Below are 25,898 nucleotides of genomic sequence, written 5' to 3'. Positions count from 1 at the left end.
AACAAGGAGCTCAACAAATGCTCCAGAAGGCACCCCCCACCACAGTAAAAAGGATAAAAACAAAAACTTGAGCAGGTCTTAAGGTGAAACTTTTCTTAAGTCTCATAAAGCTAGATGAGTCCCGATACAGCGTCATTTTAAAAAGTGGGTCCCAGTGCTGAAAAGTTTGAGAACTATTAATATGCCATTATACTCAACTGGGCCCAATCCAAAGTAGTACACAGGTCAACTAAATATGCATTTGTACTGAGGATTATTACTTTTATTTTTGAACCATAGCTTCTTGGCACCACACTGAAAGGTGCTTCAGAAATTTGATTTGTTGCGTTTTGGGATACATTGCTGGGCAAAGCCACAAACTCTTGTGTGCCTAGGCAAGCTTTTCTGAGTCTATGAAGATACTTGCTGGACTGAAAGGCTGGTCACCAACTAGTCAAGGAACAGATCTCAAAAGTTACTTCATACAAGCCCTTCCACACTAGAGAGTTGACAGAGGCCACAATCCAGAAAGTTCCTTTAAGTAATGAGATTTGGCAGGTCTTCGATTTTTTCTTCCTTGAATGGTATCTTCTCCCTGCCATTTAAAACATCTTTTGAAACTCTCCCTAGTTTCAAAAATGAGTTTCCACAGGGCACTGGAGGAATTTAAAAAATAAATACCCAGCTTCACATACAGTTATCTTGTTTGAAGCTATAAACTCAGCTAGAGAGAAGCACATCCAGCTAAATGCTAACTTCGTCTTCCCTCCAACAGCTCTTTAAATACCTGAATGCCAACTATAGCAGGAAAAAAGGAAAGAGCATTATGCAAAACATTGTATACTTCTACCACTCCATTTGGTATCCGAGATAGTGATGAAAAATGAAAGTATTTGACACACCAGTTGGTAATGCAAGAGCATAATGCAGTCCAGACTGGTAGTTGCAAAACAAGAGCCAGTGAAGGAAGTGCACAAGAACCGATGCAAGCACTTAACTGCTAGCAGAAGCACCAGTCTACATGTTCCAGGTATTCCCCTCTCCACCCCATTCAATCTCATTGTTAAGTGACTCCCAATCCTCAAGAATGGGGAGGGGAAGATAAAGAGGAATGCGGTGAGCAGAACAGGGCAACGGAAATGGCTTGTGCTAGCACCGCTGATGAATGCAACTTTACTGGGACAAGCTCAATAAGCAAGACATAGGAATAATTAGCTAACACATTAGTGTGATTTGCGCCTTCCAACTTTATCATCTTAAAGCAATATTAGATGAATATATGATCTATTAGACCAGTGTTTCTCAAACTGTGGGTCAGGTGATGATTTCAGATGGGTCCCCATTCCAATATTTTATTTTTAATATAGTAGATGTGATGCTACAATGGTATGTGACTGTATTTGGGGAAATGTTACAGATCTATACTTTTAACAAGCTATTATGTATATGCTTTTAACAATAATACTAAATGGGACTGACTCCTGGATAAGTGTGGCTAGAATTGCAGCCTAGGATTGATTTAAAATTTTTATCCTGCTTGATGATGTCACTTCCGGTCATGACATCACTTCCAGTGGGTTCAAACAGATTCTCATTCTAAAAAGCGAGTTCCTGTGCTAAAAGTTTGAGAACCACTGTATTCAACCATTCAGAAATATGGTTCATTGGAAAACAAAATTTAGCAAATGTTTTCAGGTTTGATACCCACATCATCATCAGGTCTGAAAGGATTTCCTCTGCCACCAATTCCTCCTGATATACTAAATCCAAGCTCTGGATCCTTTTCGATTCTCACTCGAAGCTAAAACAGAAACATGTTTCTTATGAAAATGAACAGCCCATTTTAATCATCCATGTTCTCTCTCTCTCTCTCTCTCTCTCTCACACACACACACACACACACACCTCTTCAACTGAAGAAGGCTAGTCTTTGGTCCATGAGTTGAGCAGCTTGTGCCAGTAGATATATTTTAAGTGTAGGGCAACAGAGAATCTACAGTGGCAATCACACTGAGAAATAAAAGGATCTTAATTTTGTTTTTGATATCAGATACAGGATTAATATTTCACCAAAGTATTGTAACATCTGTTTCAGAGAATGAATGAAAACTAATCTGTGTCAAAAGAATGGGCACACTTACAAATGATAGAGAAGTTAATCCAAAAATTTCAGTCAGGAAGAAAAGACTGTCATGTGAGAGACCATTCTGCAACACTGCACACTTCAAAGAAAATGGAACTGGCTCAACTATAGCTTTTTCAAGTATAAATTATTGTACATTAAAGGATGAAAGCACTGTACTGCTACACAGGCTCTTCATTTAGGTTGCTATTCTTTTAAACTAAAATCAATAGGAGCTCTGGCCTATTCAACAGAAGCTGGACTGCACCCTTCTGCCCAAATAAAGTTATGGTTTGTAGTCTGCATTAACCCATTTTTTTTACTGTGTTCCATGAAGCACAAGATGATTTAAGATGCAGATGTCATCCATGACTGCACACATTATGAACAGATGCATTTTAAGTGACTCTGCAGTTCTCAGTAATTCAAATCTTTTGACTTAATCATAGAAAACCTTGAAAGAGAGATGACTTAATTTTTAAAACAAAACAAATGCTTGTAATAGAACATTTTTATTCAAGTGAAGAATAATCACAGTGATAACTGGAAGTGATTATATATATATATAGAGAGAGAGAGAGAGAGAGAGTGTCCAACAATTAGTTGGACATAATATATCCAACTAATTCTGACTTGTCTTTGGTTTGTAGCATACTCAAGAGCTACAAGTAGTATCTTATGATAAATTAGCAAATTCGAGCCACTGTTTTACTTGCATAGCAATTCTCTCCCTTAGATTTTACACAACTCTGTTATCAAGAGAGCAAAGTACTAGTACGGTACTTTAATCTTACTAAGTTTAATCTTAATAAATTAAATATATTTTATAAAATGTTACTAGTTTGTTCTAATATTTAAATATGTAATACATTAATAAAAATGCTTAGAAATAAGACAAATACATATTGCACCAAAACGAATAAAATGTCTCTACTCTAAACTGGAATAGTGCCCAATATATGTAAATTGAGAGATATAACCAGTATTTAACCAAATGTAAGTAAATTAATTGCCCTGTGATGTTTCAGGCTCCTGCCCTCTTGTAATTTTTTGTAAATTACAATGTGCGTTCTGGTGGTATTGCGGTCATTTTTAGTTACATTCAATGGGAAATTGAAATTAACATACATCTGTTACATTTTTGAGAAACAAAAATATACACAAATGATTTTTATTGCCAAGGTAAGTACACAGTAAATAATTTTTTATAACTGTGGTCAAGTTCAGAGCGACCCACCTACATTGTTTGTATTACTTACTTCAAATACATCTGACCTAAGTTCAAAATTATTCCTCTCTAAGAATGGATGCATACCATAAATCAAACATTTTAAACTATTCTCTCCCTCCCCCTTCCTGCCCTCTATCTAGCAGAGGTTTCAGGTTTTAGAATGTTAATATCTGCTGCAATTTCAAAATTAGTTGAAACCACTTTACTCTCAATCTAATGTAGGGGTTTTATTTTTCAATTATTAATTTGGATTTAAATTTTAATTGAGTTTATTTTAACAAAATATATGGTTAAAGAGAATCAGTTGACTTTTTAAAATTGTTGCCTTTAAAAATTGCTGACAAGTCTGTGTCCCAATTCTTTTTATGGCTCAGGCCCAGGTTAAGGGAAAAATATGGTACAAGGTTTAGTGAGAGTCCAGATAGGCTCTTGCATCATAACATAAGTAGTAACAGAAACATGTTCTGAGAAAGGGAATAAAATATAAGAGCTTGCAGTACTGAACTAGCTGCCTTACAGGAAGAATATCTACGTATATTCCGAAACTGATTTCTGCCTTGTTAAATACAGTAGCAGTTTATCTAATCTAGATGTACAGTATGCAATAGTGATGGTAGCTCAAGAAATACATTCATAAAATCCAGTCTAGTCCACTAGTCTCCATAACTAGTGTGTGGTCTGGGAATCTAAAAGGACCTTATCTACCAGAACCTGCCTGATAAGATCCTTTTCTGAAGTTCTTCCCAAAGCGTGCCTACTTTCAGAAGCCAGGCAAGGGACTACTGAAAAAGTGGCCTTTTCTTAATGTGGCACCCCAGATATGGAATACTCTCCCCTACATTCATCTGACAGCACTGTTACTATCTTTTGGGTACCAGATCAACTCATCCTGTTTACCTGAGCTTAAATTGTATTTTCCTGAACTTAAATGGTATTTAAGTTCCTTATGATAACTTTATGCTACATTGTTTAGCTATTATATTCATGTTTTACAATGAATAAAATTGTATGGCATGTTTTATAAGCTCCTTGAGGGATTTAAAATCAAAAGCTAGATTAGATATTTGTGGTTGGTAGTAATTGGACAACATGACTTGGGTGGATTAGGACTGCCTCTTGTTTGTTGGTTTCTCATTTGTTGGCTTTTTTAATTTCAAACAATTTTTGATTATTGTGCATTTGATTAAGTAAACCTTTCCCTAATTGCAAGCCACTTTCAGTTGCAACAAAAATAGGACAGAAATGTTTTAAATATTTAAGAGAAATAACTTAAACCATCCAAGCTCATGCCATTATTCCTGAACTATTTCCAAGAATGCACAAACAGTACTGACAGAACTACAGGTAACTGTCTACCAGTATTTGAATGGGCTTGATAGAAGATGTTCCCAGGATTGCAGTGAAGTAAATGGCAACCACACAGTAGCAGTTATTAGTAGGCTATGCCCAATATCAGCACCAAACGTTTGTAATGGATTCCAACACTAAACCAAGTACTTATGACATGAGTCCTTACCTCTTGTTTTGGCAGCTCATGGCTTTGCCTGGTTGAACCTTGCGAATGAGCATAGGGAGGCTGATGTGCAACCTTCAGCATGAGATAATCAATCAGTTGCTCTCTCGAAGGATGCCTTGCCACAGGGGTTTGAGGACCAGGATGATGGACTTGACTATAATTTGCTTGAGGTCTTGGAGGCTGACACATCTGCCCATTTGTCAAAGGTATCTAGAATAAATCAGTCACCTTTAAACAATTTTATATCAGCAACAAAATTTATTTACCAATTTTGATTTCACATGCTCAACCAGTAACTCTTATAAGCATTACAAAAATATTGTTTTAAACATGTACAATCTATTTCCTAACAAATAACTAATAAGTATTAGCAATCCAGACAAAAGAAACCTAAATAAAATTAATTCTGGGAATTTTTGAAATTTTTTCCCCAGGTGAAAGTATTTTTTTAACCATTAATTTAGTCTTCTTTATACTGCCAAATAAAAAAATATAAATCCTTCAATGAATTTGCCAAATTTTAACTGACTGGCACCATTTATACAGGGTCCACATGTGGACATGTCCACATAAAGAAACAGTAGGGACCAAAATTATTTTCCACGAAGTGCTGGGCTCTGTCCATCACCTTATGCTGAAGCCATCTTAAGCTTTCAGAATAATAGGTTTGTAGATGCATAATGAATGATATAGATATAGATAATGATATATTGTTACCTGTACAGGAAGTTTCTTCATGCTATCTGCAGCAGCTTCTTTAAGACTAAGCGTGGCAGATGAGTTGTTCTGCTGACCGGAAATGAATACATCCTCTTGACATTGTTCTACTGGGGTGGATGTTTGTGGGTGCTTTAAACAGCAAACAAAAAATTTGCACTATATTTTTGCTGCATAGTAACATGTAAATTAGATAGCTTCACAGTAAGCTAAAGTCCTTCAAAGGATTACTATACCAGAATTGCTGATTTTGTACATAAGAATGTTAGGCATATTATTAGGTGCATTAAATAATTTAATCTTATTAATCAACTTTGAGCATGCCATAAATGTTAACCCCAGCTTCTGAAAAACATTGGAGGTTTTAAAAGACTCAGGACTGCACAATAGAACTATTCCAAGAATAGTTAGGATTTGCAAATGTGACATAATAGTCTTTTGTAAACTTTGTTCTGCCAGACTTAGCCTGCATTTGGATTCATTTTGTTCACTGATACTTGCTTCCGACATTTTGCCTTGCTGAACTATGTAACCATTGAGTTTGCATGAATACCTCTCAACTTAGAATATAGTATCTTTTACTTCTTTTCCTCAGGAATTGAGAGGTCAGGGAGACCTAGAGAAGGAACACCCTTCTTTTCACTGGAAATACATGGGGTCTCAGTTCCTAAGTGCCTTACAGAGTACCGGCTGCGAACTATGTAGCAAAACTATTTTGATATAGTTCCATCACGGTGCATAGCACTTCACAAGGTAAAAAAAGTTCCGGTTCCAAGAAGGTTGCAGTCGAAAATTGGATTGGGCTGTCTTTTTTTTAAAAGGGATATCGGCTCAAAGTGTACCATCTTGAAAAACAAGATAAAGGGCAAAACACAAGAAAAGGGACATGGTGAATATAGAAACTAAAACTTCAGTGTGAGCCAGGGGTGCCCAAACACCGGCCCTAGGGCCACTTGCAGCCCTCAGGGAGCCCCCAGTCTCCAATGAGCCTCTGGCCCTCCCGAGATTTGTTGGAGCCCGCACTGGCCGGATGCAACTGCTTTCAGCGTGAGGGTGACTGACCTCTCGTGTGAGCTGTGGGACAAGGGCTCCCTCTACTGCTTGCTGTTTCATGTCTGTGATGCAGTGGTGGCAGTGAAGGAGAGGCTGGCCTTGCTTTGTGCAAGGCCTTTTATAGGCCTTGAGTTATTGCAAGACCGTAATTCATTCATATAAGCTCCATCTCTAATATATTCATTTATGTTAATTTATTCAAATTTGAAATGTAAATTAATTCTTTTTTTCCCTGGCCCCTGACACAGTGTCAGAGAGATGATGTGGCCCTCCTGCCAAAAACTTTGGACACCCCTGGTGTGAGCCAACAAAAAAACACCACCACAGCAGATTATAGAACTCTCAATAGGATAAAAGCAAGTTTACTCCAGTGTCAGATATGTTAGAAGAATAGTAAGTTTAGTACTTCTAATTTACCTGGGCATCTCAAGTCGGCCAGTTTTTTTACATACTTAGAGACAATTTCCTATAGACTCCTGTAATTTGATTTAGGAATAAAATTCCCTTCAGAATGGCCAGCAGTTGACTTAAGGGTAAGATCTGCCAACAGAGTATGTAAGTGCTACATTTAAAAACTAGATCCTATCTCCTGTTGTGCTTTTTCTGGTCATTTCTGATGCTTTAGCAGAAGGCAAAAAAACAACAAAAAACTCACAAATAATAAAAGCAGAAAAAAAACTTCAATAATTGCTATTATTGAATCCCCATATTACAATATTGGGTAGAATCAGCCATAGTACAAAATTACAAATTACAAAAGTGAATGGCTCTAAAGACATATCACATGCCCTTCTAATTTCTTACTAACAATAGCCTTTTTATGCATGTACTCACACGAACAATGTGAACACCAGAACTTCTTCCGTCTACAAAACTCAAGGCAACATTGCCTTGGCTGCCATGCAGATCCCTAGAGCTGCCATAGTGAAAGCTGCTAACTGGAGCATAATTGGAATTAAAGGACCTAGACAGCATGCTCTGAATAAAGAGGGGACAGATAACACAGAGATTAGTGCAGCATGCATAAACCAAGGGACACGTTATACACAAACTTGGTACAGACAAATATACTGTATATCGTGCAAACACAAATACCATGCACACAAAGGGCAATGACCATTGTGAATACAAAAATATTGAGGGAAACACCATGTGATCTCATTTACAGTAAGTTGAACATGCAGCCTGACATAATATACATATAAATTACATGACAACAAGACCATTCAAATGTACATGTGGCTTAAAAACAGATACCACATTTTAAATACTTTCAACATACATATTGGCAGTATGCTGACCAAAAAAGGGAAGTGGATAACTGATGTATACTTTTCTGCAAAAGTATTCCAGAAACAATAACTTGGATCCAAAGTAGAAACAATTACTTGGATCCAAAGGTGCCCTTCTGCTAGCATAAAGCCTCATTCACTCACAGAAAGGGTGTTTCTGACCTATCAGAAGAGCATTGGATGGGGAAAATGACCCCAAATCCAGAGGACTTCTCCCTTCTGCCCAAGACTTTGCATAAGCTCTTTTCAAAACCTTATTAGTGTTTGTATGCTATAGCCAATGTCTTTGCTTTTCACCTGGTTTCTTGTACTTAAATACACTGCCAACACACTGTGGCACTGCACTGCGAAAGGTCTTCTACTAGCACTTAGGCAAGAAGTCACAGACAGCACCAATGCATTTTCTCCTTCTGCTTATCTTTAGATCCAAACCATAACAGTCTCTCAATATATTTCTGCATTCTTTATGCAATACAGATGGGAACCAGTCCTCCTATAAGCTGCAAATAGCAAAATGAAGGCCCACACAGCTTGCAATTCCATGGCTGCAACTAGGACAATAATAATCACTGAGCACTTTGGATACCAACATCCACATCTGTGACGCCACCGTTGTGGTCTGTGCAGACCACAAAAAAACATGGAAGGAACACTAACGGGGACACTTGCAAAGACTCTTCATTTCTGTTCTTTCCAAAGTGAGCACAAACTATAAGTAAAAGTCTAACATGCTCATTTTCAACACTAAACTGAAATTTATATAGCAGTTAAGTTTAAAAATATTTTAAAGCAATTTTTGTTTTTTTGCCGAGTGATATCACTTTCCCATCCTTATTTTGGTAATTATAACATTGGTATATTTATTTATTTAAAAGATTTATACCCCTCCTTTCCACCCCACTTAAGGGCCCTCAAGGCGGCTTACAATAATATTTAAATATGCTAAAAACAGTGCTAAAACATTAAAACAATTAAAACTACACACAAAAAAAAATTGGATCACAGATTAAAAGATGCTAGACCCCCCATGTCAGCATTTAAAAGTTTCCCTAAATAAAAAGGTCTTGAGACCCTGCTGAAAGGACTCCAAAGAGGGAGCTGTTCTCAATTCCAGAGGAAGGGAATTCCACAGATGGGGAGCCACCACTGAGTAGGCCCTATTTCTTGCCAACATCCCCCTCACCTCTACTGGTGGTGGCACAGCTAGCCCCTTAATGAACTGAGAGGATGGGTAGGATTATATGGAAGGAGGTAGTCCCTCAAATACCCTGGACCAGAATTGTAGAGGCTTTAAAAGTCAAAACTAGCACTCTGAATTCAGCCCGGAAACTAACCAGAAGCCAGTGTAGTCTCTGAAGCAATGGCCTGACAGAGTAAACCGGCAAGCCCCAGCAACCACACGGGCACTTGTGTTCTGCACTAGTTGCAGTTTCCGAACTGTCTTCAGAGGCAGTCCCATGTACAGGTAATATGTTAAGTCTCCTAGTTGCTGTGGCAACACTGTCATGAGAACTACTTTGAGAACTCCTGGAGTGGGCTTCTAACCTGTGAGAGAGGGATGGAAAGGAGATGTTGAAGTGGCTCTCATGCAGCAAAGCAAATGTTAAGGGGTTTGCCCCACAGCTGAGGGGCAAAAGACATGCATTGTCAGCTCATGGCCCCAGAGATTCTATTTTCTCCATCTCTCTTTAAAAGAACTCCTGGAAGCAAGACTGGGAATTACTTCTACATTGAAGAGCCACTTTCTAGTCAGTCCAGTAAACTAGTCGGACCAACAATCTCATCCAGCATAAGGAAGTTACAGGTCCAGCCATGTCATACACTGATTTTTTATACACGGATTTGACTCAACACGAATGACCCCTGCAAATGAGAAGGAATGTGCTGATCCCTGGAGAAGGGGAAAATGCACCCCTTTAAAATCACAGTTTAAAAAACTGCTTTTTACTGTTGTAGAGAGACAGTCATACAAGTGATTACAGGTATAACCTAAGTATCCACAGATTTTTCTATCTCAAAGCTGATGAGAAGGGCCCCTTAAATTAAAGGAAAATAGTCATTTAATAATGCCTGAGAGGACAGTTGATGACAATCCATCAGTCATTCTCTCTGCAGGCTTCACTCCTCCCTCCCCCCCCCCCCCGCACCTGGAAAAAGGCTAAATGGCAGCAATGATCACCTCCTCAATTCCCCCCCTGGGGCTCCTGGTGAAGAGAGGGATTGCTGCCTCCTAGTGAAGCCTAAGCGCCTGGAGAGAGACTGATTGCCTCTGTGTGCATTTCAACAGGTCAGCAAGGCTGTTTTTAAAATCACTGGAGCAAAGGGACTTTGTTTTTTAAATTGATTTGTTTTAGTTTGTTTTTTGCCATCCAAGTGAGTTTGGGGAAGGAACCCTCGTGATTAATGAGTCTCAACCTGTATGTTTACACATCCAATGAATTTTTCCTATGAAAAATTGGTGTCACAATATATTTTTAGGCTTTAAAGGTATCACAAGTTTATTTTTAGAATACACACTCTCTAATACTCTTTTGAAATTTGTCCCAGTGAAAGTAATTCACTCATCTTAAAGCATCACTTTGGTAAATTTGCAAAACTCATAAAATCTTTATTGAAAGCTTGAGTTCAATACCCATAGTCAAATTTTTTGGGGTAGTGATGGAAGAGAGACACCAAGAATACATTGAAAAGGCCATCAAAAAGTAATGCATCATTGCAATTACCTAAATATAAATAGCCAAACTTGTTCAATTTAAAATGTTATCTTACAAAAATAATTTAAATTCTAATTTTGTTTTAAAAGTTGCCAGGTGTCCAAGTTCTGGTACAGTCACCCCCAGTGCCTTTCACCAATTGCCTAAAACACCAGAGGAAGAATCAGTTTTACTTTTTGACATATAACTGAATAGAGTACTACCTACACATTTCCCCTTATATCTCTGGAAGCAGAAGAGTTACAAGAAGAGTTCTTCTTCAAGGGAGACTGAAAAGCAGAGCCTGAAATATTCCTGAAAGGGATCAGGACACCATCACACATTTCCCCCCTCCTCCCGCTGGTGGCTACAGTCCTGTTTAGCCTACTTAGGTTTGCAACACTATATAGTATTCAGGCTTTTGCACAGGAAGCTGAAGCTGAGTTTGAGCACTCTGGCCTTTATTATCCCTGATGTGACCTTTACCAAATTCATTCTCAACAGGGGCTTATTTCAAATAACTACTGTTGAAGAGGTAACTGTGCCTCCCATATTACTTTAGTTTTACATGAAACTAAAAATAAATACTTTCTGGCAGTACTTTTGTATGCAAATTGCTCTTTAACATGATCTGAAGACTCATTACAAATGACAAGATAGATGTATCCTAAATAAACATTCTGCTAAGTATTTGGAATTATTCAAGGAATGAGATCAGTATTTAAAGTATAGGGCAGCTATAGCATCAGAATATTAATTTATTTGATAAAATGATAATTTAAAGCAGAGTATACATCTGGAAAATTATGCAGTCACTTTGCATATTATCTTGGCAACACAACTGCCAGCAGAAAAGCTCTCATTTTATGGTAGTTCACTGATATAGTTAAAATACACCTGAACTATGATGGCTCCCCTGCACACAATGAGTGTGGTTAACTTACACTGAGCACCATCCACACAATCTGCCTTCTCAGAGGCAACCACATCACCAGAGTAACAACTGAGTCAAACCACAGAGAAAGCAAATGAATAGACATAGACTTCAGAACAGGACACACTGATTGCAGATGTTCATATAATACACTGCAGCTATTTATCATAATATGTCTTTGAAAACTTGATTCTCCAAGATGCAGAGATCACACAGAACACTTACAAATTGCTGTGCTGTTTTAATAATGTTTTCCACCCTAAAATCATTTTGAAATGATTCATTTATTATTGTGTAAGCCACCTTGATTATTCCTTCAATGAGATAAAAGTTGCAGAAAACTAAATAAAAACCACCTTTAAAGCTGTGTAGAACGTATTATTAGGAAACAGCAAAGTCTTCCATCCACACATAACTAATTTAATAAGAAACTGCCTTGCTGAATTGTGCTGCATTCTTCCTCCAAGAACATGAAAAACGTATTAACAGGACACGATGGAGTTAGACACCACCTGTATCTAAAAAGATATACACACACTGCCCTGAACATGTAGTACATAATGGATGAAATAATATCAAGGGGTGGAAGTTAGAGGAAAAAATTATAGCTATTTTTTATCCAGTTTTTTCATTAAGTTTATTTCTTAAGTTAATTTCATTAAGTTAATTTCTTAACTTCTACAAGCATAGGCACTCTAGAACATGTCTGGAGTGCAAATCCCCTGCTGGGTCAGGAAATAGATCCCATCTGGATTGCAATAAGGTTTATACTGCTTTTCAACCAAGCAGTTCCAGGCACTTCCAACACCATGAAAAAACACTCAAGCAAAGTACTCCACCACCAGAGTTCAAGGGTGCTGTAGTAGTTGTATGCACTGAGCTGAAAGGCTGAAGCCTAAATGAGCTTCAAGGTTCCTTCCAACTCCAACTTTCTGATTTCTAGATTATTCTGATCTAATGAACAAACCAGAACTGCTATAGGACACAGCATATAGATGCCAACACTAGCAGGAGGTAGCACCACTGCATTTTCAGTCACAGAGTAGCAACTCCCACTGACTGGATCACAAAATATTTTACATGCCAAATATGCCTCAGTAGGAGGTTGCCCATTCGTTTTTGTTTACAAGCTATGTTTAAAGAGTGGCACGTTACTCTTTAAATCATAAACATAATCTAAACCCTTAAACAATCTTAAAGTTTATAGTACAACAACAAAACTAATTATCTGATCCAAGCTAGTAAAAAACCACTCAAACAGTGAACCTGACACATGGTTCTTGTCCACAAATACAAAATGCACAATAGAAAATAACTGCCTGTACTTCCTGATTCCTTGACCTTTGTTCAATTTATTATCATGTTGAAATGTAACTATTTAAACCATGGTCTACTGTATATGCTCATGTGTAAGTCAATCTCATAGATAAATTGAGGGCAAGTTTTAAACCAAAAATCATGTAATTCATTATGACCCATGGATAAGTCAAGGGTAAAACTTGAGTTTTGGCCTCCAGAAGCCTCCTCAGGGTAAGGGAACATTCCCTTGCCTGCGGTAAGCCCAAGTGGGCCCAGTGGGCTCAATGTCTAGAGCAAGTGGGCTCAATGACTAGAGCAAGTTTGAGATTATCTGTGAAGGTGAATGAGGCGTGGGAAGATGGTAAGGATTTGGCATGCACTGCCGCTGCCAAACCCACCCCCCTCTTGGGCCTGATCCACCCTTCTCCCTACCACCACCCCATTCTGCCTAACCCCTTCTACATTCCACCCACCCCTACCCCATTCCATCCCCTGCGAGGCTTTACCTGCTCTGGAAGGTCTTCACCAGTGTATGGCAGGCCACTTTGGCATCCCCACCAACAGCCCAGCAGTGCATGCTGGCAGAGGCTACTTTGTGATTGTTGTAAAGTAGTCACTGCCGGCACCACCCAGCCAGGATTGGGCTGTAAGTCAGGGTCTTTCTGTATACTACTTCTACGTTTGTACACAATGTGGAACTATTGACTTATTTCCAACCACAAGAAAAAGCTTTCCCTCTCATGTTCTTATGCACAAACCAAAATCAGAAGGGAGAGCAAAGTTTGCAAACTCACAACTCCGTTAAGCTCGTTAGAGCAGGAAATTATAGTTTCCCCATTATATCTAAACCCAGTATAATCTAGACCAGGGGTGCTCAATAGGTGGATCGTGATCTACAGGTAGATCACGAGGCAAAATGAGTAGATCGCGGAGTGCCGACCCCCCCCCCTTCAGGTGCCTCTGGGAGGAAACGCCGGGAGTAAGGCCCATTGTACTCAATGCGGCTTACTCCCAGGTAAGTGTGGCTAGGATTGCAGCCTCACAGCCTAATCCTAGGCATGTCTACTCAGGAGTAAGTCCTGTTATACTCAGTGGGGCTCAAGGTACACCAACATACATTGTACACATAAATGTTATATGTTATGATGGCGCGAACATTGTAAAAAAAACTCTGGTAGATCTCTGGACCTTGCTGGGTTTCAAAGTAGCTCTCGAGCCAAAAAAGTGTGAGCACCCCTGATCTAGACCAACAGCAATTTTTGTTGCATGAAGTATATTCCATTTTTTATTTGGAATAGCCTGCTACTGTAATATATAGGCTGAGACTAATTATTCGCATGGGTTCCGTTCCGAACACTCACTTGGATAACAAAAAATGCACTATAGCAAATCAATGTAAAAAGCAAAGTTTCTTTGCTCCAGTGACTGAAAAACAGCCTTGCTGACCTTTTGACTCTAAGGTAAGAGTCATTAAGAAGACAATCCATCAGCACTTCATTCAGCTCCTCCCTTCACCAATGCAAAATGATCACCTTTCTTTCACTGGGGGAAGGGAGGGGTTCGCAGGCGAGAGAAGGATTGATGGATTGTCAGCCAGCTGCCCCCCCCCTCTCTCATTAAGGAGGCTATTGTTAAAGGACTGTTCAATTTTTAAAACTGCTTTTAAAGGGATGCATTTTTCCCCTTCTCCAGGGAACAGCACATTCCTTCTCATTTGCAGGGGCCATTCGTGTTGAGTCAAATCCATGCATGAATAGGCTGGACCTGTAATTGTTTACAAAAGAAAAGACCAATTCCACACTATTGACTTACATTTGTGTTTAAAAAATTCAGTTTTGAAAACTTCACCTGCATAATTTCAGACTGCAGATTTTACATGAAATTGCTCATGCACAAAACTGGACAAACAGCCCTGGGGAGGAACTGCATTTTGACAGAAAACTCCTCTTTCTCTATATGGGTTGACAGGGCCTCTGAGAGGAATTTTATCAGGGGGTACAAAGTTTCTTTTGGGTCCCTTCCCAAAGAGGGAGGGGATGAAACAGAATGGAGGGGTGGCAATGGGGGTGGGTGGAATGGGGGCGGGTGGAATGGGGGCAAAACAGAGTGGGAAAGTGGCAACAGCCAGAATAGTCTTTGGAGCCCAGGTCTACCAGTCTTCCAACTGCAGAGCTCTAGCTGCCAGCGCTGACAGCTAGATACAGTAATACGGAAAACCAAACACACTCTTGTCTCCCTAAAATCTTTCAAATATAGGAAATCATTGCAGGAAATCAGTATCATTGTATTGAGGCTCACACTAGAATGGAGAATGTCCTGCATACACCAAAACCGACTTCTGCAGCAGCTTCAGTCCTGCAGCTGTGTCGCTAAGCTCCTCTACACTCCTTCATAGGAAGTAAATCCACAGTTCAAAGAGCTACTGAAGCAGGTCAGTTTCCTCCCAGATGTGACACTGTTAAGGAACGTCTGCATTCCTGGGCCTGGTGTGTATGGCTTGGGGCAGTAGTTGTTACCATGTGCCCATGGTAATATACCCAGCATCCCGCGTGGGCATTGAGTCCAGGTGAGACTGGAAAATGTAAGATTCCAGGAAATTTCTGGGCCCTCTCCTTTGGCTCCTGGGCCCCCTTTCTAACCCTGGGCCTGGGTACAAATTACCTCCTTTATCCCCCTCTCCTAGGCCCTGCAGGTTGATTCACCAAGCTCTACCTATGGATTCCACTGACAATATTTCAATGCAGTACTGCAATACAAGAGGAGAATAATTTGTGCCTTTCTTGACATAGTATTACTTCTGAATCAACAACAATGAAACAGATCAGGAATGTTCTGATCATGAATTCTGCTAACTAAACTAAACAAACTAAATAAAAGCAGCATGTCCTTAATTTTGTTCATTAATATCAAAGCCAATTGTCAACTCCAACAGATTCAAACAAGTCTCCAAGAACAAGCAGCTCACAATAAACAGACCTATACCAAAACACACAGTCCATTCGGAAAACTAGAAGCAATGCATACATAACAGGCAGTTGTTGTGTATAGTTGAGTGTAACAAGGAATAGCGATTTACTTTTGATAAATACATAGCAACATTTTTCTTACACTGAGCAAATGTGAGGTTGCCTATATTTGTCATTATAAATTTTAAACAACACCATCACAACGTGGAACATGCATCACTCGAAAAGCTGGACTTTTATAGATTGAATGAGAAGAATGATGAAAAGTTGAAGGAGAGATGGTAAAAGTATTTACCTTTTCTAACTTTTTGGCTTCAATGTGTCGCAACACTTGCTCCCTCCAGTCATGAGGGACTCTACTTTTTCCTGCAGGGTCTAATAGAGAGTGTTCTGAGTTAACTCTTGGGTTTGTTCTTTTAGAAGGACTAGTCCTTGAATAATTGAAGTCACTGACTGACATAGTTCTCTCAGGTATTTCATTTGCTGATGGCCGAGCACTCTGAGGTCGAGGTACATTTGGACCATCAACACTATACGTTCTTGCAGAAAGAGGTCGTTGTGGTCCTGACATTATTGGTGGGATTCTTCCCACTGAATGCAAATCCCTGTATGTTAAATAATCCCCTTCAGGAATCTGAGGACGCCGTGGAGGCCCAGTATCCCCAACATTCATGGAAGCAGAGGAAGATACACTGCTCTGGCGCTGAAGAGTATTTCGATTTGCTCCAGAAACAAGCCTGTCATTTGGTGGAACAGCCCACATTTCCATAGGCCTCCCACCCATTCTTTGATGCATGTTATATGCAGCACTAGCTCTAACATTGTTATGGTTAGAGAAATTCATGTTGGCAGAATGTTTCACAGAATTGCAACCTTCTGTGGTATCTGCCCGTTGCAGACGTTGAGGTGGCAAGCAGCTTTGTTCTACTAGGGAGTTTTGCTTTTGGGGCCACAAGGATTCTTTGGCTGCCATACTGCTGCTGTACTGAACATTGTACTGGGGCGTACCGATTGCTTGTGAAGCATTTGTCCCTTTTATTACATTAGGACCTTCAGGATTATGATTTGAATCAAATTTGAAAACTGTTTTTGTACATATTAAATCAGATGATGATGATGATCCAGAAAATACTTGTAATGGTTGGTCATAGAGGAGAGTAGCTGACTTGCTCCGGACTATATTTTTTCCATCTGGAACTGTAACTATCGATTTGGCTGCTAGATTTGGCTGCTGTGATCCATTGTCACTGATGTCATAGATTTTCAGAGCACCAGTTTCCATGTTAGTTATGCTATGAGACTTCACAACTGGTCCACTCCGCTGTGGAGACAAATCTTCAGTGCTCTTTGACAGACACATTTCTGAAGAAGAATCTGTGTCAACTGTAGCACTTCTCTTTAGCTCTGACCTTCCTGCAGAGTGAGGTATTTCCTCAGAATGTCCATTAACATTATTGACATGACAAACATTAGAATATTTATTTCCATTTTCCAAGTGCTCCATTTCTTCTTTCATATTATTTAAAAAACCCTTTGGTGCTATTTCCTGTGTTTTTATTCGTTCCAATGCATTTGATTGTATTGCTTCCTCATCAGACAGTTTACAGATATTCATGTTCATTTGGTGTATTTTATGAGACTCCTCAATAGCATTGTTTAGTTCAACGTCTCTCTCTATCAGAGCTAATCTCTCTTCAATGCTTAATCTGAATTCAGTGAAATTTGTAGCTTTATCTTGGGCACCCAGTTTTTCTTCTCCTGTAATGTTCACTTCATCTACATTTTGTACAAGACTATTAGAATTTTCATCTTCAGGTCTGAAAAAAGAAAGGATAATTTTTACCAAAACAGAAGAATGACTGACAAGAGCAGTATCATTAAACTAGTTTATCAATTACAGTAGACTTCCAATACTCTTGGCACCTTAGGACCTATGTGGTGCAGGATTATTGGATATGCCATTTAGGATCTACTTGACCTCCAGATCTAGTGTCCATGCCACTGTAGTGACTGCTACTTGTATTACTGACAAACCACTAGGGTTCTCCCTGAACAGCTTCCATAGCCTGTGTCAATGACACCATTGGTGAGCAAAACATAACTGTGCCTGTACAGGGGCTGGCAAAGTCCCAAGCTGGAAGTGCTCCCAAACAATATATAGCCAACATTTTCATGGCGGACTATGAGGAATGCTGGACAACTGGATGGAGTTTTACTGTACATTCCACACAACCTAAGTGAACTGATAAAGTGCATAATATATAATAGTCTTTATCATGATCTAAACTAAAATATATTGGAACTGGATACTTTCAAAGTAATTATTAAAATGTGGAAGCAATTTTTAGCCATCATGTTGGTGGCAATATGAAACAGGTTATTGATCACTTCAATGATCCAAAGTACTCTACATTATTAAATTATGCACTTAAAGTTCTTAAAGTGCAATGTGCTGCTACAACTTGCAGCACATAATAAGCCATGGACTGCTGAAGCGAGCTGCCATGGAGGTGCTTAGCATTGACATCACCATATACCTAGAAAACACAGCTGATTAATAAGCTTACTGGCTGCCCGTCAACCACAACTGATGACAGCTGGGAGCTGGTACCACTCCTCAAAAGGAGCTGTTATGCAGGAAGCAGGAGGAGTGCAGAGGCAAGGAAGATAGAGAAAGTTACCCAGAAGAAAAACAAGACAACACAAAAGTGAAGAGGGATAAGGTGAGAAGCAGACCCGAGGAGACAGACTGGAGAAGTGCGCAGGCAGAAGGAGGAAGGGGAAAGGGGTAGACAGAGAGGAGGGTAAAAGAAGCAGAGGAGAAGAAGAACAGAAGGGGAGACTTGGGAAGTGGACTGTGGAGAGAAGGGAGCTTCTCACCTAGTACAAAGCCCCTGGAGGCACTAAAATGCTTAGAACAGACACCAGACAAGGGCAGGACCCAGAAAGGTAGACCAAGGGATCAGCCTTCATGAGGGAGTATCTCCCGATGGGGGAGGAAGACACCACAACCTGAGCCATCTGTCTGGTTAGAATCTAAGGTTCCTCTGTCTCACACGAGGTGTCTGGAAACAAAGACTCCACCTGAGCAAACCTAGGCTAACTGTAGGGCTTGAAGAAGTTAGCCAAAAGGGTGAAGTAACCTGTATGTTTGTTTGCTCCTCAATTGGGCTTCTGATTTTGTTATATTAAATACATATAGATGGCACTATCTTTCATCTGATCTTTCCCAAAATGTCCTTCCTACAGCCCTAAGATATGCACTTGTCACCATGGGGATGAGGGGGAATGTGGGGCAAAGTCACACTTGGATACAAAACAAGGAGGCAGAGTGAAAAGAAAAATGTTCACAAGTGTTCAAATGCTATGCATATCCTACCGACTATCCTAGCTACCTACTTAAACCATTTCTGCCCAACATATATACAACAGGGGCCAAATGTGTACACCTGTGTACACAATAAACCAGGCAATATTGGGTTAACGGCACTGTGACCCCAAACTACTGCATCTTCTACCAAGGGGCAAGCAGGGCAGAGAGCAAAAGGCTTTCATGCAGAGTCAGCTGAGAGCAGTAGCACTGTTTCCCATCCTTACCATTTACCTATTTTCCTTTTCCTTGTGCAAATGTCCTCTATGGAGGACAAAAGCACACCGGCAGAACAACAAAGTGAAGCTAACAGAGGGCTCTGGAAATGTGATGTGCAAATCATAGAAGAATTTCTATGATTTGCACAAGAAACTATAAAATCAATGGTCAAATTTATAAAGCTAGTTTTCAACATTTAAAATAAAATCAGCACTTCAATAAATCAGCACTCAAAACAGAACAAGATTTTCATTAATATTTAAAAAAAATGGCTCTATGCAATTTCCAAACCTGATTTTGGAGGTCACAGCCACATTGGTTTCTTTGTCTGGAGAACACAGTGATGCTTCACGGCTACTGTCAGTATTCAGAGAAACTGAATCAGACATTCGAGAAGGAGATGAACAATTGCTGTTATTCTGATTGCTGTTGTGAGTGGGCTCATCTGATAATGAATCAACATCTTTATGGTCATCTGGAAAGAGTTCAAGTTTACTTCAGTATGATATGAGATATGATAGATGCAAACTGCATTCCAAACACAATTTCTACTCTAGTTTGAGGAAACAAGCATTTTTGTCTATGAAATGGTCTACTATGAATTGTCTATGAAAATGGTCTACTAAAAATGCAGATCAAGTTTGTAAAATTCAAATTTTTAGAGTTTTATTTTATATTTGCTACGACTTTTAGCTACAGTTGTAGTTTAGCCTGTCTACTTGGGAAACTAACCAACACTCTATGCCTATGTTTTACATTTACGTGCCTATGTAAACCGCCTTGGATTAAAGTCTGAGGAGAAATCTGACAACCAAAGAAAGGCGGTATATAAATACCTGTATAAATAAATAAATTCATCAACCCCATTTACATGCCTATGTAAACCACCTTGGATTAAAGTCTGAGGAGAAATCTGACGTCCAAAGAGAGGAGGTATATAAATACCTGTATAAATAAATAAATTCATCAACCCCATATTTTTTTCCTCAAAAGTTAGTCACAAATAATGCACCCCCGAGTCTCATAAGTGCACACATTTTACCACCTCTGTGAGATTTTACTTGAAGTGTTCAGCTACATGGATAGACGAAGGCAGACAACTGTAAAAATTTCTATAAAAGCTATGTGCATTATAAATTTAAATTTTTAAAAGGAATATTTTTGTTTATCAAAAATAAGTTGGTTAGCTGTTCATTAAATGAAAAGAACTGCAAAGAAATATTGACAAATTATTCTGCTTTAGAACATGCAGGAAAAAATGTTTACAAATTAAATAGGAACACAAAGATATTCAAGAGATGAATATTTTTATGTCTGTTACCAAGAAGCACAGTAATAGCCATCATATTTAATCAGAGGAAACAAAAGAAACCCAAACAACCAAAACAAAACCCCCCATGTGAGCTCAGCAGAGGCTGGGGACATCTGTACCCGGCTTCGGCAAAGCTCAGAAGCTAAAAATACATGACTTCTGGTTTCTCCATGAAACCAGAAGTGACATTTTTAATGCCTTACAAGGTATTGGGATGCCTATGGAAGCCATCCAGAGCTTCCCCAGGCCTCCCAATACCTTACAAGGCATTAAAAACATCACTTCTGGTTTCTCCGTGAAACTGGAAGTCATGTGTTTTTAGCTTCTGAGCTCTGTCCAACCTCAGCAGAAGCCAGAGACGTATGACCCCGGCCTTTGCTGAGCTCAGAAGCAAAGAGCAGCAGAGCTCCCCTCGCTTCTGGGGGGGCCAGTCTGGAACCACAGGAATGGGCATTCACCCATATCCGCAGTTTTAGCTATCCACAAGGGAGAGAGGATTTCCAGAACAAAACCCCTGCAGATAAGGTGGCATGCCTGTACATAGAAATTAATATACTGTTATAAATTAGTCATCTTAAAATCATCTCAGAATTATTCTTGGAAACATGCTAATGATTTGCTAAAGCCAACCTTTTTTGCTACTGCCAAGTGCTACCACTTTTGGTTGATTAATAGAGGTTTCTATCAGAGGTGGTCGCATTTCTGCTATTTTCATCTCTTCATCAGAGGACAGTTCTTCAGACTCCTGCAAAGGAAAGGAAAAAAGGGTATGGTGTACATTTTCAGTAATTTATCAAAAGGAAAACTAACATGGCTATCTAAAGAATCCCATAGGTATGCATAAGCAAACATCATGGTTTGCAATTCTAGTCTGCAGGCAATTGTATACCATAATTTATCTCATCAGACAAAATGGCAATGTACAAATGAAAATCTGAAATTTTTAGTCTTGAAGAATTATGTTACTGCTGCTAATTCTATGGCACTTACACCACTCTGAGTACCAAGAGTGAGAGAATATAGTTTAAGAAAACTAGAATACCTCAAGAGTGTCTTCATGGTTGGCAACTGGTTGTAAGTTCTCTGAGGTTTTGACCTGAGTATTCATCTGCAAATTTCCAGTGTTGTTCTCTGCCTCTGGCTCATTAGGCTTCTGCACACAGTTTCCCATCATATTATCCTCTTTGTTTTCCATTTTGTTCTTGGCTGAAGTAATTTCTGAAGTCTATAGCAGATTTAAAGACAAACACCACAGTCAGAGAAAGCATTCACAAGAAAAAATGCTAATTTGTAAATTTACAATAGGCAAGAGCAGCTGTGGACAAACTCGCAACTGCTGTGTTCAGTAAAAGCGGTTCCCGTTCGAACCAGCTCTTAATGTTCTGCCACACTGCTTGAAAGAAGCCCACTGATGGCTGCAATGCGATGTGTTAGGCAGTTGTGTCTGTAGCCCACTGCTCCAACAAACTTTATGCCTGCATTTCCAGGCAGCTGCGTCTGCCCAGAACGTCACATTGCAGCCACTAGATGGGCACTGCAATGAAACAGTAAGCACTGCTTACATGGGGGGAGGGATGCAGCGCAGGCTGTGGGTTGGCAAGCACTGGGCAAGAGTATAGGTGATGGTAGCCAGGTAGGCATGGATATGAAAAACAAGTAGATAAAACCACCTGCTAAGGTACTGGCAATGTCAGTTAAGCAGCATCTTTTGTTGCTACACGGCAATGCCAATAGAAAGGATTCCTTACACTTTTACTTTCCTCCATTTTGTTTGCCAGACATTTAGAACATAATTTGTCCCACGACTAGCTTGTTCAAGGATTTATTTCTATTATGGAATAAGACACATGCAAAAGCTCTTTTGACAGCTAACAGGCAAATAAGAAAACAAGCTGTGAACAAAGTCTTAGCAGCCACATTTCAATTGACCTTCATTTGTTAGTACATTTATATTCTACCCAACCTCCAAGATACTCAGTATAGCAAGTTAGCTTTACAGAGAACTGTAAGGAGAGCGCAACCGAAAAGTCGAACATTGGGATTACCAAGTGTGAGAGCAAGGGGTCACAAATACTGACTGGAGGAGAATTGTTTTTGGAAAAACTGGAGTGCTGCCTGAACTAGATCAAGCTCCCTGTACTGGCATGCACTCGCCAGGAGCAAAAGCAAGTTGCAGTGTGGTAACAAGCTCCCTATGCACCTTGTGAGACTGTGTTGTAGCGCAGCACGAGACTCAGCTAGGAGTTTTCCATTCCACGCTTTAAAGAACAAGAGCCCTTTTCCTCCTTTGGACCTGGAAACCTTAAGTTGGTAAAGCATCCTCCACCCCCCTTGCTTTTCCCCTTCTATCATCCACTGAATTTCAATACACTCCGAGCTCCATCTTCAAAGGGGGGCAGGGGGGCTGTCTGCAGCCTGCTTTGACCTTTTACTCTTGGCCTGGGAGAGAAGGGAGGTTTGCTCCTTTTACTTGCCATTGTTAATTTGCAAAGGGTGGAAACTTCAGGAAAGGCAAGTATGCTTTCTTTATCTTCTACCAAACTACCTAACCCATATTTATGTAGTTTTCACATTTTCATACCATCCTTCCTCCAAGGAGCTAGGGATGGTTCCTAAAAGGAGCTTCCATCCTTCTGTCCTCACAACCCTGTAAATTAGATTGAGAGATAGTGAGTTGCCTGAAGTCACCCACGAAGTTTCAGGACTGAGCGGGGATTTGGACCTGGATCTTTCAGGTCCAAGTCCAACACCAGTGTCCACTCTGAACACTTGAGGGCCCCCTCAAACCTGTGTCTGGAAAACTAGTGTCGGGTTGCTTGCTGTTTCTCACTGCTTGGGGTGCTGGGGGCAAGCCAGGTAAGGACTCAGGATATAGCTGGGGGGGAGGGATCAGCCAAAGAGGGGGCAGAGAGGTCTCAGATGTTATTAGTAGCAGATAAACTACACAAGGCAATTTTCAAAAAATAAAAATAAAAAGCCACAATTCTCATCTCACTTATTTGTCTTCAATCTAACATTTCCAATAGGTCTATGCTAAGGGGGAAACTTCATTCAGGAGATAAAGTTTGCATTCAAACTTCTGAAAATGACCACAATATAATATAATAGAGTTGGAGTCCGAACATTAAGAACTTACCTTTACCCCTGCATCTTTGACTGAAACTTGCTGGCTTTCTTGCTTTGTCTCTTTATTAGTGTCTTCTTGGTTTTCTTCATCTTTCAATCTATGTACTATTGTTTGAACCGTTTTCACCATATTCTTCAGCTCGTCAGGATAAGGTGTTGGATATCTCTTCAAATTACCCTCCTACATAAAAGAAATTACAGCTTGAGTCTCATTCTTCCAGTGGGTTCCATTCCCAGGACTCACATGTGGATGGCAAAAATCGCACTACAGCAAATCAATTTAAAAAACAAAGTCCCTTTGTTCAGGTGATTTAAAAACAGCTTTGCTGACCTTTGGGATGTTAAGATAGAGTCATTAAAATGACAATCCAACAATCAGTCTCTCTCTAGGCCAGGGGTTCTCACACATTTAGCATCAAGACCCACTTTTTAGAATAAAAATCTCTCGGGACCCACCAGAATTGATGTCATAACTGGAAGTGATATCATCAAGTAGTAACATTTTTAACAAACCTAGGCTGCAATCCTACCCTCACTTACCCAGGAGTCAGTCCCATTGACTATCATTGTTAAAAGTATATACATAGTAGCCTGTTAAAAGTACAGAGCGTAACATTTCCCCAAATGCAGTCACATAGCATAGTAGCATCAAGTCTAGTATATTAAGAATAAAATATTGAAATGAATGGGAACCCAACTGAAATTGCTCGCGACCCACCTAGTGGGTCCCGACGCACAGTTTGAGAAACACTGCTCTAGACGCTTAGAAAGGATTATCTTTCTTTCACATGTTCAGGGGGAAGGGAGGAGGTCGCTTGGAGAGAGAATGATTGATGGATTGTCAGCTGGTTGCCCTCTCTCTAACTATTGTAAAGGACTGTTTTCCTTTAATTTAAAGGGCCCTTCTTATCATGTTGAGATAAAAATATCTGCAACAGTAAGAAAAGCATTTTAAAGGGGTGCATTTTTCCCCTTCTGCAGGGATCAGCACATCCCTTCTCATTTGCAGTGGCCATTCATGTTGAGTCAAATCCGTGTATGAAAAATCCGTGTTTAGGTTGGACCTGTATTATTTAAAGCTGCATCACTTAAGTAATATAGCAGGTTTTGATCAGCAATATCACTGACATAGGAGTAAATAAACATTCCAAAGCACTTGCAGACAATGAAGAAAATGGGAATGACAATGCACTACCCTTGTTACATTCCTATCCATTCCTTTCCCTGAACAGCTTTCATAGGGTCCCCGTACAGGGTGACCAGATGTCCTTTTTAGCCTCCAGTCTTGGAGAAGAACTTAAATGCTCTCCTTTTCCCTGTGAATGGGCCCCTGCAGGCAGTACACAGTCTTCTTGTAATTAATAAATTATATGTGATATAGTTTAAATTTAATAATAAGTAATACAGTTTTTAAATGAACCACATGAAATTATACTAGTGTTTTTAGCTTTTATTTTGTCATGTCTTATATTTGTCTTAGATGTCCTACTTTTTGGGGTGCCTTGTCCTCTTTTGCAATTATGACATCTAGTCACCTTGTCCCCATAGTGTCTCTCACTGTGGTGCTGGTTAAGCCAGAATCTGCTATCATCAGACATTAAGGCTTAACCTAGGGTTGAGGCCCAGGGGCCGGATGCGGCCCACAGAAGCTTTTTATTTGGCCCTCGAGCTCTCAGCTGCTTAGTAATGCTGAGGTCTCATTGCTGAAAGGGTGGCCCGCATGAAAATTGGGCTCCCATATCTTCAAATATGATCAAGATTTGTGTATTTTCTCATTTGCAACTAATGTTCCTACAGAGTGCTTATTTCTGGTTTTGACCTGTTTAATGACATCACTTCCTGCCAAATGACATCATCACTTCTGGCCCTCAGCAGGCATCATGAATGCTATTCAGCCCGCTTTATGACATGAGTTTGACACCCCTAGCTTAACCTCATGCAGAACAAGATGAAATTACCACTGAGGCAATAAAGCCTCCTGACCAGCAACGCCTCAGTCTTGTCCAGATTTAATTTCAGCTCATCCAGACTCTTACCGACACCAAATAGCAATTTAAACTTTCACTGTC

At 39.7% G+C, this 25,898-nt stretch overlaps 1 protein-coding gene across 2 annotated transcripts in view; it reads right to left on the bottom strand.

Moving 5' to 3' along the window:
- ERBIN (erbb2 interacting protein) overlaps window positions 1-25,898 on the bottom strand; it is a 103,017-nt gene that overhangs the window by 5,610 nt on the left and 71,509 nt on the right. The window contains exons 17-25 of one of the 2 annotated variants that reach the window (XM_066613437.1): window positions 23,840-24,010; window positions 21,746-21,928; window positions 21,334-21,448; window positions 19,683-19,866; window positions 16,098-17,619; window positions 7,453-7,596; window positions 5,566-5,697; window positions 4,849-5,058; window positions 1,688-1,780 (exon numbers count right to left, since the gene is read on the bottom strand). In XM_066613437.1, the coding sequence (XP_066469534.1) occupies window positions 1,688-1,780; window positions 4,849-5,058; window positions 5,566-5,697; window positions 7,453-7,596; window positions 16,098-17,619; window positions 19,683-19,866; window positions 21,334-21,448; window positions 21,746-21,928; window positions 23,840-24,010 (2,754 nt within the window). The remainder of the gene's footprint in view (window positions 1-1,687; window positions 1,781-4,848; window positions 5,059-5,565; window positions 5,698-7,452; window positions 7,597-16,097; window positions 17,620-19,682; window positions 19,867-21,333; window positions 21,449-21,745; window positions 21,929-23,839; window positions 24,011-25,898) is intronic. The other variant, XM_066613438.1, reaches the window with a different exon arrangement.

The sequence above is a fragment of the Tiliqua scincoides genome, chromosome 2 (assembly GCF_035046505.1).
Source record: "Tiliqua scincoides isolate rTilSci1 chromosome 2, rTilSci1.hap2, whole genome shotgun sequence".
Classification (NCBI taxonomy): domain Eukaryota; kingdom Metazoa; phylum Chordata; class Lepidosauria; order Squamata; family Scincidae; genus Tiliqua; species Tiliqua scincoides.
Note: the sequence above shows the minus strand (reverse complement) of the source record. Positions and strands in the feature narration are given on the sequence as shown.